A 13,155-nucleotide genomic window follows, 5' to 3' on the forward strand; every position below is an offset into this window, starting at 1 on the left:
GTACTAATGATGAGGATGAAGTTTTTCCTAGTAACACAGATGTCAGGACAGATGCTGAAAACTCGTTGGACGACATCTCTTCTGGAAACCCAAATGTCAGGACTGGTGCTGATGACAAAGTGAGCGACATTATTCCAGATGAAGGATCTCCTCCTGAGACTGAACAACGAATTCCTTCCAGAAGAATCCAGAAAAATCATCTTGCTCACGAAGTGATTGGCGAAATCAGTGAAGGAATAAAGACTCGTCCAAAACCTCCGGTTAACTATCGGGAGATGATTGGTAATCTATATTTTGTCTCTAAGATTGAACCTAAGAATGTTAATGAGGCTATTGATGATGAATACTGGGTTAATGCTATGCAAGAAGAACTTGTTCAGTTTGAAAGAAATGAAGTCTGGGAGCTAGTTCCTAAACCTGACAATGTGAATGTCATTGGAACTAAGTGGATTTTTAAGAATAAATCTGATGAACATGGTAATATAACTCGGAACAAAGCTAGAATTGTGGCGCAGGGCTATTCACAGGTGGAACGCGTAGACTTTGATGAAACCTTTGCCCCTGTTGCGAGACTTGAAGCTATCAGACTCCTGCTGGGCATCTCTTGTCACATGCACTTCAAGCTTTACCAGATGGATGTTAAGAGTGCTTTCCTCAATGGGTACCTGAATGAGGAAGTCTATATAGCACAACCAAAAGGGTTTACAGATCCTAGCTCTCCACAACATGTCTACAAACTCAGAAAAGCTCTCTACGGCCTTAAGCAAACTCCTCGTGCATGGTATGAGAGACTGACACAGTTCCTTGTGCAGAATGGTTATACCCGGGGTGGAGTTGACAAGACCTTGTTCGTGAAAAAGGAGAATGGCAATCTCATGATAGCTCAGATTTATGTTAATGATATCGTCTTTGGAGGAATATCTAACAAGATGGTGGACCTTTTTGTCCGACAAATGCAGTCTGAATTTGAGATGAGTATGGTCGGTGAGTTAAACTACTTTCTGGGTTTTCAGATCAAACAAATGAATGATGGTATCTTTATCTCTCAAAGTAAGTATGCCAAAAACTTGGTGAAAAAGTTTGGTTTGGAAAATTCTTCTCACAAGCGGACCCTTGCCGCTACTCACATCAAACTCTCTAAGGATGAGCATGGAGAATCTATTGATCAAAGCCTCTACATGAGTATTATTGGCAGTCTTCTTTACCTTACTGCCAGCCGAACAGACATAGCATACTCTGTAGGTGTGTGCGCGCGATATCAAGCCAATCCCAAAGCTAGTCATCTGGCTCAAGCCAAGCGAATCATAAGGTACATCTCAGGAACTGCCAATTTTGGCCTCTTATATACTTATGATACTTCCTCCACGCTTGTGGGATACTGTGATGCTGACTGGGCAGGTAGCACGGTCGATAGAAAAAGTACCTCTGGTGGATGTTTCTACCTTGGAAACAATCTCATCTCCTGGTTCAGCAAGAAGCAGAACTGTGTTTCCTTGTCCACAGATGAAGCTGAATACATCGCCGCTGGGAGTAGTTGCACTCAGCTTCTCTGGATGAAGCATATGCTAACTGAATATAATGCTGGACAAGATGTCATGACATTGTTCTGCGACAACATTAGCGCAATCAACATCTCAAAGAATCCTATTCAACACAGTAAGACCAAGCATATAGAGATCAGACATCATTTCATTCGAGATCTTGTAGAAGAAAAGAAGATCAAACTCAAATACATTCACACCGAAAAACAGCTTGCAAATATTTTCACCAAGGCTTTGGATGCTAACCGGTTTGAAAGTCTCAGATCCTCTCTTGGTTTATGCGTTATTGATCAATAGCAATTACTGTTTATCGGAGGGAGTTTTGGTCTTATCATCTGTGCTGACCCCTCTCTGATTCTTGTTCACATTCCTTTTGTGAAAGTTCTCTCATGGGCCCATTTATCTGGTTGGCCCATTCGACTGTTTTGCAGGGCTAAAGTGCCAAGTGCTGTTTCTCTGGGCCTAAGATTGATCAAGGCCCACTTTATATCACGACGTCGTTTTCCTCCGTGCCTTGCTCTCATTCATGCAGACAGTTCCATTCTCGAGAAAGAAAGGAAAGTTACCTCGTGTTCAAATTTTGAAATTTTCTGTTTTTCTTCGCTGTTCTTGAGCCTCGATTCCCATATTTGCTCTCTTATCCTTTTCGACGGTTACCTGTGTGACAGTTTTCTACAAATTCTATTCAAAATGGTTGGCACCAGAAGCGGGATCAGCACAATCACTCCATCCGAGAAAGTGAAAGCCACAACGAAAAAGAAAAATGTCGCGACAAGGAAACCGGGCGCTGAAAGCAACATGCACGGGGTTAGGGTACGGGGACTGCGCCCCAGTGAACGCGCCGATGGTCAGGCCGGAGGTGCAATCGCTGGGTAATCAGTTCCCCCTGAGAATCCATCCATCTCCGCCGTCAGAAGCGCCATGCTCAAGAAAGCCGCTCTCTCGATCACCGACATTACATGAGATGTAAGCTCCAGCAGTTCGTCTGATGAAGGAAGAAAATATGATGATGCTCCAGAAGGAGAAACCCTCACCGGTGGATCTCCCATCGAAAGCCCTCACCAGATTGTTCAAGGTAATCATGTAGCCTCTGTCACCCCTACTGATATTCCTAGGGATAGGGATTCGCTTCTCCATGCTCAAGAACCTATTCCCGTGGATGCCGTTGGAGGCATGTTGGGTTTGAGTCAAGAGGTCGCGAAAGATGTGCCAACATCTTCTCCGGGGCAAGAATGAACGACTAAACAAGTTCAAGAAGTTGAAAAATATATTCTTGCTTCTCTGAAAGAGAAGGTTCAGAAAGATGACGACGTGTGCCTTGCCACTCTTCTGTCGGAGAAGAGAAAGAAGAAAAGAAAGGTGGTGGAAGAAAGTGCTGCTGCCACTCCCATCCTTGCTAAGAAGAAGATGAAGAAACCCGTGAAGATGGGTTTGAACAAGAAAAAGCTGAAGGGAAAAACTGTTGAAGAGCCAATTTCAGATGTTCTGAAGGATATTGAGGAGGAAGAGGAAGATACCCGTCCTGAGTTCGTGTCCCACATCTCCAGGAAGTCTGTTGGAGGTCAAAAGCTTCCCAAGGATGTTCCCGCCGTCCCTCTGGATAATGTCTCCTTTCATGAGGAAGACCGCGTCAGAAAATGGAGGTATGTCTATCACAGATCTATTTTTCCAGAAAAGGAACTGTCTAAGGAAGCCCTGAAGATTGATGTGATCATGGAACTTTTGTCCGATGCTCAACTCGGCAAAACTGTCTCTGGAATCGGGCCCTATTATCCTAAACTGGTGAAAGAGTGCATAGTCAATTTGTCCTCTGAAGTTGATCAGCGTCATCACCCTGAGTTTGGGAAAGTCTATGTGCACGGCCAATGCTTTGATGTCTCCTCCACTACCATCAACGAGTATCTAGGAAGAGGAAAAATTGTCACTGTCGATCGGCTCTCCTCCTTGGATGTGATTGCCAAAGAGCTCACTAACGATGAGAAGAAGACCTGGCCTTCTAAGGGTTCTCTGCCTTCCTCAGACCTCTAGTAGAAATACTCGGTTCTATACATAATTGGTATTGCAAATTGGGCCCCTTCCTCTCACGGTTCAAGCATCAAGTCAGACCTGGCCTGCCTCATTTATCAGATTGGCACCCGGGCGTCTTTCGACTTTGGGGAGTTTGTGTTCAACCACCTGGCCAAGCATGCTAAGTCCTATGCTGTGAAGCTTCCTATTGGTTTCCCCTCTCTCTTGTCAAGTATGCTAATGGCTCAGAAGAGAGATCTACTGAGGGCTGATGACATTGCAGGTAAACCTCCCAGTGAACTCTCCTTCTGTCCTAAGTTATTTGAAGGGAAACATGCCAGAGATCTTGTTATGCCTTCTGTCGCAACTTCTGTCTCTCTTGGTCGTACCATCAAAGTTGCTCCCCTGTCGGAAAATGCCAAGAGCGATATTCTCAAAGGCCTGTTGGAAGAAGTTGCTGCTCTCAAGGAAATCATTGACATCTCTACTCGAAGGAAGACCGCTTGTGAGCGACTTATCTCTGTCATGACTCCCTCCTCTACCACTGATGGTGCATCTACCTCTCAGCCGAGTCCTTCTATTTGTCCTGATGATGAAGATACAGAGGATGATGTCAGTAGCGACTCACAGGGTCCTGAAGGTCATACCAACGATGTTTCTAATCCCTCTAGTTGATGTTTATTTGTTCTGGTCTGTATTATCTAACTTCCTCTTAGACATCTTTTTGTTGGTTTTCTTCACTACTGTTGCTTGTGTTTCAGACTGAGTGTTCTCTCTGGATGTTTTGTAAGACAACTTTCTCGTACTTTTGCTGATTAATGATATGCTGTTGTTCTAGTTCTTATTCCTTTACAGGCTGTTGTTCCTCCCTCTGTGTTGGTCTATCCTTGCCTATGGTATTATTTTGAGGCAATCAGGGGGAGAGGCGTCATAAGGTCATTTTTTTTACTCTCTTCGCTGGTCATGATGCTTGTATGAGAACTGGTCCTAGAAGTGCTTGCCAAAAAAATAGCCAAAGGGGGAGATTGTTGATACGTTATTTATTAGCTTTATTTTTTAGTGCAAGATGTGTGGAAAGTTATCGGTCGTCATGTTTCCTCTTTTGGTATGACATCTTTCCTCCTGTGTGCAGACTCTTTTTCAGGCAAGTCTCCGGTTTTGACAGATTGCCTCGCTGGTGAATTGATTAAGAAATATTGCCTTGCTGCTGTCATTACTTCGAGATATCTTCTCGCTTCTGCCTTCATTTCAAGATATCTCGCTGCTACTATCTTCATTGCACAATATTCGCCTCGCTAGAGTCTTTACTTTATGATATTAACTTGAGGCCGGGTAAGGAAACCCGAGATACCTTCCAGGATTGTACAGCTGCTATAAAAGCCATTTGCTCACCCTTAGCAGCTTTGACGTTTTTCATCAAACACTCAGAGCTCTTAGACGTGCAAGACCGGCGTACTGGGAGGCTGTGTGTTTTTGGTGATAAGCGGTATTTTCTCTCAAACACTATTCCACAAAAATTGAGTGTCTGTGAGAGTTGGGTTTTGTGTTCTCGTGATTGAAGGTTCACGTACAGCTGAAGACTAAAGGTCATCCGAGCCAGGAGGTTGCTCGAAGGGTGGAATTGAGACGGAGCTCAAATTCAGGGGGAGTCCCTGACTAGGTGATCACTGGTGGTAATAGTCTCTAGGTTTTATTGATTTGTTGATTGTAATCAGATATAAACATTGTGTGTACTATTGACTACAAGATAGTGAAAAACCTTTCCACTGGCAGCGTGCCCCCAGATGTAGGTGTGTTTCACCGAACTGGGTAACCATATCGTGTGTACTTTGTTTACTGCACTGTTTTGTTGTTTATCCATAATCTGCGCTCAAGTAAGTTGTCGGACACATTGTCAACACATTGTGTGCGACATCTTGTCTGTGCGTCTAATCAGAATTTCATAATCAAATTAAGACAATATACGAGGAGCATGCGAGCTCGAAAGCTTGATGTCAGAGAGAAATATTACATCGCAATTAAATGAGATAATATGGACTTTAGTGTTGATTTTTTTTTTCTAAACTTTTATTTTTAATCTTCAATCCTTTTTGTTGTATTATGGAAGACGGATGATGATTGAATGAGTCTTCTTCAGCCACCTGAGTATGTATCATCCTCGAATCAAAATATATGTGAAGTGGATTAATTAGGCTTAGACTTCTATGAAGACTGCTCCCTTCTTTGAACGTCTCTAGCTCTTAGATTGAAACTCATACGTCCAAACCCGACTCAAATTTGAATGCTCACTACCAAATTATATGTTTATTGTATCAATCCACTTTTATGGCAGGGCATAATTGCAACGTTTGTGTAGAATTCTGGGTAAAGACGAGCTGCGAGCTGGAGTGTACTGGAGCGAGCTGCGAGCGATCTGGAGCGAGCTGAGGAGTTGAGCGTGCTGGAGCAAAGCTCGCTGAGGAGTTGAGCGATCTGAGATCTACGAGTTGAGCGAGCTCCGAACTGCGAGTTGAGCGAGCTCCGAACTGCTAGCTGCAAGCCTTGTTCTTTCCTTTCCCGTGTTCCTTTTTTATCTGCTATTAGTTAGCCTGTTATTACGTTACCTATTCTTTAGGCATGATTTGCTCCGGTATCTTAGCTGTTAAGCTATCGGAATAATAGGCTATTGTTATGGTATTTTAGCTATTATTTTTCGTCATTTCCCTGTATAAAAAGACTCATTTGAGTATCTGAAATAATATCGAGTATTCTCTCATAAAACACTAGCCTAATTTCTATATGGTATCAGAGCAGTGTTAATCTCGATCCAAAAAATGACTAAATATGGTCAATCACACGCCCTAGCTTCCTCATCTGAAACCCCTTCCCTAAACACCTCCATGGCCGATCAAAACCCTCACACCATCACCAGTCACAAGCTTAATGGCCAAAACTACCTTCAATGGTCTCAGTCTGTCCAAATGTTCATCTGTGGTCGCAGCAAAGACGATCACCTCACCGGAGAAGCCAAAGCCCCGAAGAAAGATGATCCAACATTCAAAATTTGGAAGGCTGAGAATAGCATGGTCATGTCATGGCTGGTTAATTCTATGATGCCTGAGATAGGTGAAAATTTCTTGCTTTACTCCACTGCATCTGAAATTTGGGAAGCTGCTCGTATCACTTTTTCAGATTTAGAAAACACATCAGAGCTATTTGAGACGGAAAACCTTCTCCATGACTCAAAACAGGGAGATGCTTCTGTTACTCAATATTATAGCACACTGACAAGATTATGGCAAAGAATCGATGTATATGATCAACACAGGTGGAACTGCCCTGAAGACTCGCTGCTCTATGCAAAGATCTTGGAAACCAAGCGTGTATTCAAGTTCTTATCAGGACTCACCAAGGAGCTAGACGAGGTCAGAGGGAGAATCTTGAGCATCAAGCCACTACCAACACTTCGTGAAGCATTTTCAATGGTCAGACATGAAGAAAGCCGTAGAAAGCTCATGATGACTGCATTCCTATCCTCCCCAAGTCCTCGAGATGTCTCTGCCTTGGTAGCTCACGAAGAGTCTCATGCCCTGGCTGCTAAGGCACCCTACAACAAGACCAAGAAAGGAAGACCCTACTGTGAGCACTGCAAGAAGCCATGACACACACGTGAGACATGCTGGGAGATTCATGGAAAACCTGCAAACTGGAAGCCTTCAAGGTACTCAAAAGACCAGGAGACACAAGCCAATTCAACATCCTCAAGCCCCTTCAGTCCTGAGCAGCTCGAGATGCTCACGTGCCTCATCAAAAAAGCCAGCCAACAAGGTGACTCGCCTACAACTGGACTGATAGCTCAAAAAGGTACAATACATGAGGCTATTCAAGCCTTAACAGCATACCATGTGACTACTAATCTCTCAATTGTGTGGATCATGGATTCTGGGGCATCAGATCACATGTCAAGCAGTTTCCATCTATTCACCGATTATACACCATGTAATGAGAATTTGTATATCACAATAGCCGATGGATCAAAGGCCTTGGTAGCTGGGATTGGTTCAGTAAAAATCACCAATCAACTCACACTGAGTTCTGTATTACATGTACCTAAGTTACACTGCAATTTACTATCTGTTTATAAGGTAAATAAGGACTCATGTTGCCTAACTATCTTTGATGATGTGGCTTGTAAAATTCAGGAAAAGAAATCAGGGATGACGATTGGCAGTGCTGAAATGTGTGGTGGACTTTACCTCATCAAGACCAGCTCCGAGACCAGCAAAATTGCCTCAGCTTCAATCCTCAAAAATAAGTCAGCCTCCTCTCAAGCAGATAGAGATATCATGTTGCATCACTATCGCTTAGGCCACCCTAATTTCATGTACCTCAAGAAAATGTTTCCCAAATTATTCATCAATAAAGATACAAATTTGTTTCAGTGTGATGTGTGTCAACTATCAAAGCATACTCGTAGCTCTTATAACCCTAAGCAATATGTTCCATCAAAACCTTTTTCTTCATAGTGACATTTGGGGTCCCTCAAGAGTGAAAAATCTAAATGGTGCTAGATGGTTCCTAACCCTCATTGATGACCACACTAGAATAAGTTGGGTATACCTTATGAAAGACAAATCTGAGGCTAGCTCAATCATCATCCAGTTTCTCAAGATGATAAAAAACCAGTTCGACACTGACATACAGATTATACATTCAGATAATGCCAAAGATTATTTCAATGCTCAACTCAACACCTACTTCCAATCTCAGGGCATCCTTCACCTTAGCTCGTGTGTCCAAACACCTCAACAAAATGGCATTGCAGAAAGAAAAAACAGACACCTATTAGAAGTAGCTAGATCCCTTATGTTTACTTCACATGTACCAAAATACCTCTGGGGAGAAGCCATTCTAACTGCCACATACCTCATCAATAGGATGCCCTCAAGAGTCCTAGAATTCAAATCCCCATGTGAGAAACTGAGAGAATCCTTTCCAACAACTAGGCTCATATCCACCATCTCACCTAAAGTCTTTGGATGCTCTGTCTTTGTACACACATATGATCACAGCAAATTGGATCCTAGATCCATAAAATGAATCTTCATTAGTTATTCTTCCACTCAAAAGGGATACAAGTGCTACTCACCTCAAAACAAGAAAACCTATATTTCCTATGATGTTACCTTCCATGAGACCACACCATACTATGACTCCTCTGAAGGACTCCTAGAAACCTCAAGCACACCAATCCACCACACTCAGTCCATGCCTACTACCATAGACATCATAGACAACATACCAGATCCACAACAAGAGCCTCACCTCACAGATGAACCTCACCAAGATCAGATGCCATAAGAGACACACACACTTCAGCACTCCTATGAGGCATCACCTGATCGATCCTTAATCAACATCACAGATGAATCAAATCAAGGTACCATTAGTCCTGAAATACCTGCAAATTGTACAATTGACAGTGAAACAGGTCTTGATCTTCCCATTGCCTTGAGAAAGCCATCACGAGCATGTGGTCCATACCAGATCGAAGACTTCATCTACTATGGGAATCTCTCCAGCAAGTATCAAGCCTTCCTGACTCAACTGGATCAAGTCACCACACCAAATACAATTCAGGAAGCCATGTCAATCCATGAATGGAGAAAAGCTGCAATGGAGGAGATAGAAGCCCTAGAGAAAAACAAGACCTGGAGCATTGAGGAACTGCCAAGAGGAAAGAGAACAGTGGGGTGTCGATGGCTGTTCATGGTCAAATACAAGTCAGATGGCTCAATTGAAAGGTACAAAGCTCGACTTGTAGCCAAGGGATATACTCAGTCCTATGGAATTGACTACCAAGAGACATTTGCACCTGTGGCTAAGCTAAATACAATCAGGGTCATTATGTCCATTGCATCAAACTTGGATTGGCCATTGTACCAGCTAGATGTCAAAAATGCCTTCCTTAATGGCACACTTGAGGAAGAAGTGTTCATGGACTTGCCCCCGGGATTTGAAGGTGATCATGAAAGCAAGGTCTGTCACCTCCACAAGTCTATCTATGGACTCAAACAGAGTCCACGAGCCTGGTTTGGGCGCTTCACAAGAGTCCTCAAGAGCTGCCAGTTCAGCCAAAGCCATGCCGATCACACCTTGTTCACCAAGCATTCAGCTCGGGGAAAATGTACCATCCTCAGTGTTTATGTGGATGATATAATCCTCACAGGTGATGATGAAGAAGAAATCATGAAGGTCAAACGTGTTCTGGCTACTGAGTTTGAAGTCAAAGATCTTGGAGAGTTGAGGTATTTCCTCGGCATGGAAGTAGCAAGGTCCAAGATAGGTATCTCAGTGTCTTAGAGGAAGTACACACTGGATCTGCTCAAAGACACAGGTATGCTGGGGTGCAAACCTACTGAAACTCCAATGGATTCAAACATGAAGCTTCTGAAGAGCAGCACTGAGAAGAGAGTGGATAAGAGTCAATACCAAAGACTTGTTGGGAAGCTTATCTATCTGGCTCACACAAGACCAGATATAAGTTTCTCAGTAAGCATGGTAAGCCGCTTCATGAATGACCCCTCAGAGATTCACATGGAAGCGGTAATGAGAATTCTCAGATACCTCAAGTCCACACCAGGAATGGGATTGATGTTCAAGAAACAATCAAGCCGTGAGATTCAAGTCTTCAGCGATGCAGACTGGGCAGGCTCAAAGACTGACTCCAGATCAACCTCGGGCATGTGCTCATTTGTCTGGGGAAACCTGGTCACTTGGAGGAGCAAGAAGCAGTCAGTTGTAGCCAGAAGTAGTGCTGAGTCAGAGCTGAGATCGTTAGCTCATGGAGTGTGTGAAGGAATGTGGCTAAAGAAGCTGCTCGAGGACTTCAAGATCAAGATAGATGGCCCAGTGAAGATATTGTGCGACAACAAGTCAGCCATAAGTATGGCTAAAGACCCTGTTCAGCATGACAAAACAAAACATGTCGAAATTGATCGCCATTTTCTGAGTGAGAAGATTGAAGAAAAGGTGATTTCCCTGCTATATGTGAGTCCGGCAGATCAAGCTGCTGACATATTTACCAAGCCATTGCCACGTCAACCCTTCACCAACAATTGTTCCAAGCTCGCCTTGTTTGACATACACCAGCGAGCTTGAGGGGGAGTGTAGAATTCCGGGTAAAGACGAGCTGCGAGCTGGAAGCAATCTGCGAGCTGGAGCGTGCTGGAGCGAGCTGCAAGCTGGAGCGATCTGGAGCGAGCTGAGGAGTTGAGCGTGCTGGAGCAAAGCTCGCTGAGGAGTTGAGCAATCTGAGATCTGCGAGTTGAGCGAGCTCCGAACTGCGAGTTGAGCGAGCTCCGAACTGCTAGCTGCAAGCCTTGTTCTTTCCTTTCCCGTGTTCCTTTTTTATATGCTATTAGTTAGCCTGTTATTACGTTACCTATTCTTTAGGCATGATTTGCTCCGGTATCTTAGCTGTTAAGCTATCAGAATAATAGGCTATTGTTATGGTATTTTAGTTATTATTTTTCGTCATTTCCCTGTATAAAAAGACTCATTTGAGTATCTGAAATAATATCGAGTATTCTCTCATAAAACACTAGCCTAATTTCTATAGTTTGTGAGAAGCAACATTATCTTCTCGCAATCTAAAAAACATCAAGCTAAGTACAAATCTCATATCTATTTCCATTCGGTTGATGAACTAGCCTATTTTTCAAGTGACGTGGAGAACATTCTTATCAATGCTTCCGCATCTGCTCAGCCAATGGGAGAGAGAAGATCAAAGTTGGCTTGGCATAAACCATGACGAAGGATAATATATATATGTACTATCCCGGGGTAAAGGTGATCTACCAAGAGCAATGTGAACTCCCACCATGCCGGGAAATATTGGGAAAATGGAAGACATGTGGCTTTGCACTGAGAAGCCAAAGAAAAAACACCACAGAGGAATGAAAAAATGAGCATGAAAAATAGTAGAAACCATTGAGAATAATGAGGAGACAATCGAGGGTGCACAAGGGTGTTCCAAAAACAAGATCTAAGCCTCCACTCAATGTGACGGGGTCACCGTGTAGACACCTACGATAACCCTCTTCGTAATAGAAACAACAAGAACTTCATCCTATATAGCTCAGTGGCCACTGATATGAGATAAAGCTCTATACTTCCACAAAAATTGGGCAATGAGGCTGAAACCTCCAAAGATGTGGCAATCAAAGAGGCTAAGAGCATCCCATAATCATTTTCATACGAATTTTCTTAAAATTCAGTTTTAATATGCTCTCTTTTGTACTTGATCAGACTAAATAAACAACAATTTTTTAAGCAACAACTCAACAAATCACAAGAGTCAGTAAGCAATCCCTTATACATGCGTGGGAAAACAACCCAAACAAACCGAAAAAAGCTCAAAAACCAATCTAAAGGTGTCATGATGAAATAGAAAAGGATAGACATGTAGTCCTTAAACAAAACCATATGCAACCCCAAACAGAATCAATCATGATACCGATAATGATATGAATATTTTTTTTTGGCTTCGTTTTTTTTTAGAAAACAAGATACAATACATTACAAACACCGAAGAATAGTATTGAAAGAGCAAACTTTTTTATGTTTTGTATGCGTTGAAATGATGATGAATAATTAAAACATATAATTATGACTAAAGTACATGATGGTACAGTTTTTCTTAGAACTAAAGCTCTCATGCTTGATGATACGAACTTCATAAAATTTGTGATAAAACCTGAAATTATGATTAGTCACAAAGACAAGATGTCGCACACAATGTCTTGACAATTTGTCCGACAACTTGCTCGAACACGGATAATGGATAATCAACAAACAATGCGATAAATAAAAGACACACAATATGATTACCCAGTTCGGTGCAACATCATCTCTGTCTGGGGGCACTCTGCCAGTGGAAAGGATTTCACTATATAGTAGTCAATAGTACAAGCAAGGTCTTATATGCTTACAACACAAAATCAAAGCCCTAGAAACTATTACCACGAGTGAATACCTAGACCAGATACTCCCCCTGAATTTGAGATCCTCCTGAATTCCACTCTTCGAGCAAACACCTATGCTCGGATGACTTCAGTCTTCAAACACACGTGAGTCTTCAATCACGTAAACACATAACCCAAATCACTCAAACACTCAATCTTCTCGAATAGTATTTGGTGAATGACACCGCTCTTATCAAAACACAAAATCTCTCAATCCGCCGATTTTGCACGTCTAGGAGCTCTAAGTATTTTGATAAAGCGTCAAGGCTGCTAATGGGGAAGCGCAAGGCTTTTATAGCAGTTGTACAATCCTGGAAGTGTATCCAGGGTTTCCTTACCCATTCTCACAAGAATATCACACAATAAAGTCACCACCGAGGCAATCTGGCAAAATCGGAAACTTGCCAGAAATATTGCCTGCTCACATGAGGAAAGATGTCTTACCAGAAGCTGGAGCAGGAAGAACGACATATTTCCATACAACTTGCTCTAAAAAATAAATCCAACTTAAAACGTACCAACAATCTCCCCATTTGACTATTTTTTAGGCAAGCACTTCCAGAGCAGTTCTCAATCAAGCGTCATGACCAGAAAAGAGCGTC

The 13,155-nt window shown here is 42.7% G+C and overlaps 1 protein-coding gene and 1 pseudogene across 1 annotated transcript; both read left to right on the forward strand.

Moving 5' to 3' along the window:
- The first annotated feature begins 6,361 nt into the window (after positions 1-6,361).
- LOC149385057 (uncharacterized) lies at positions 6,362-7,189 on the forward strand. Its single transcript, XM_089626228.1, has one exon. The coding sequence runs from the start codon at positions 6,362-6,364 to the stop codon at positions 7,187-7,189; it is 828 nt and encodes a 275-aa protein (XP_089482354.1).
- A 2,737-nt stretch (positions 7,190-9,926) lies between these two features.
- Positions 9,927-10,688, forward strand: LOC149385058 (secreted RxLR effector protein 161 pseudogene; annotated as a pseudogene).
- Positions 10,689-13,155: the final 2,467 nt, after the last annotated feature.

Source organism: Urtica dioica, chromosome 9 (assembly GCF_054948205.1).
Source record: "Urtica dioica subsp. dioica isolate 48M chromosome 9, U.dioica_male_clone48M_v1_H2, whole genome shotgun sequence".
NCBI classification, from domain to species: domain Eukaryota; kingdom Viridiplantae; phylum Streptophyta; class Magnoliopsida; order Rosales; family Urticaceae; genus Urtica; species Urtica dioica.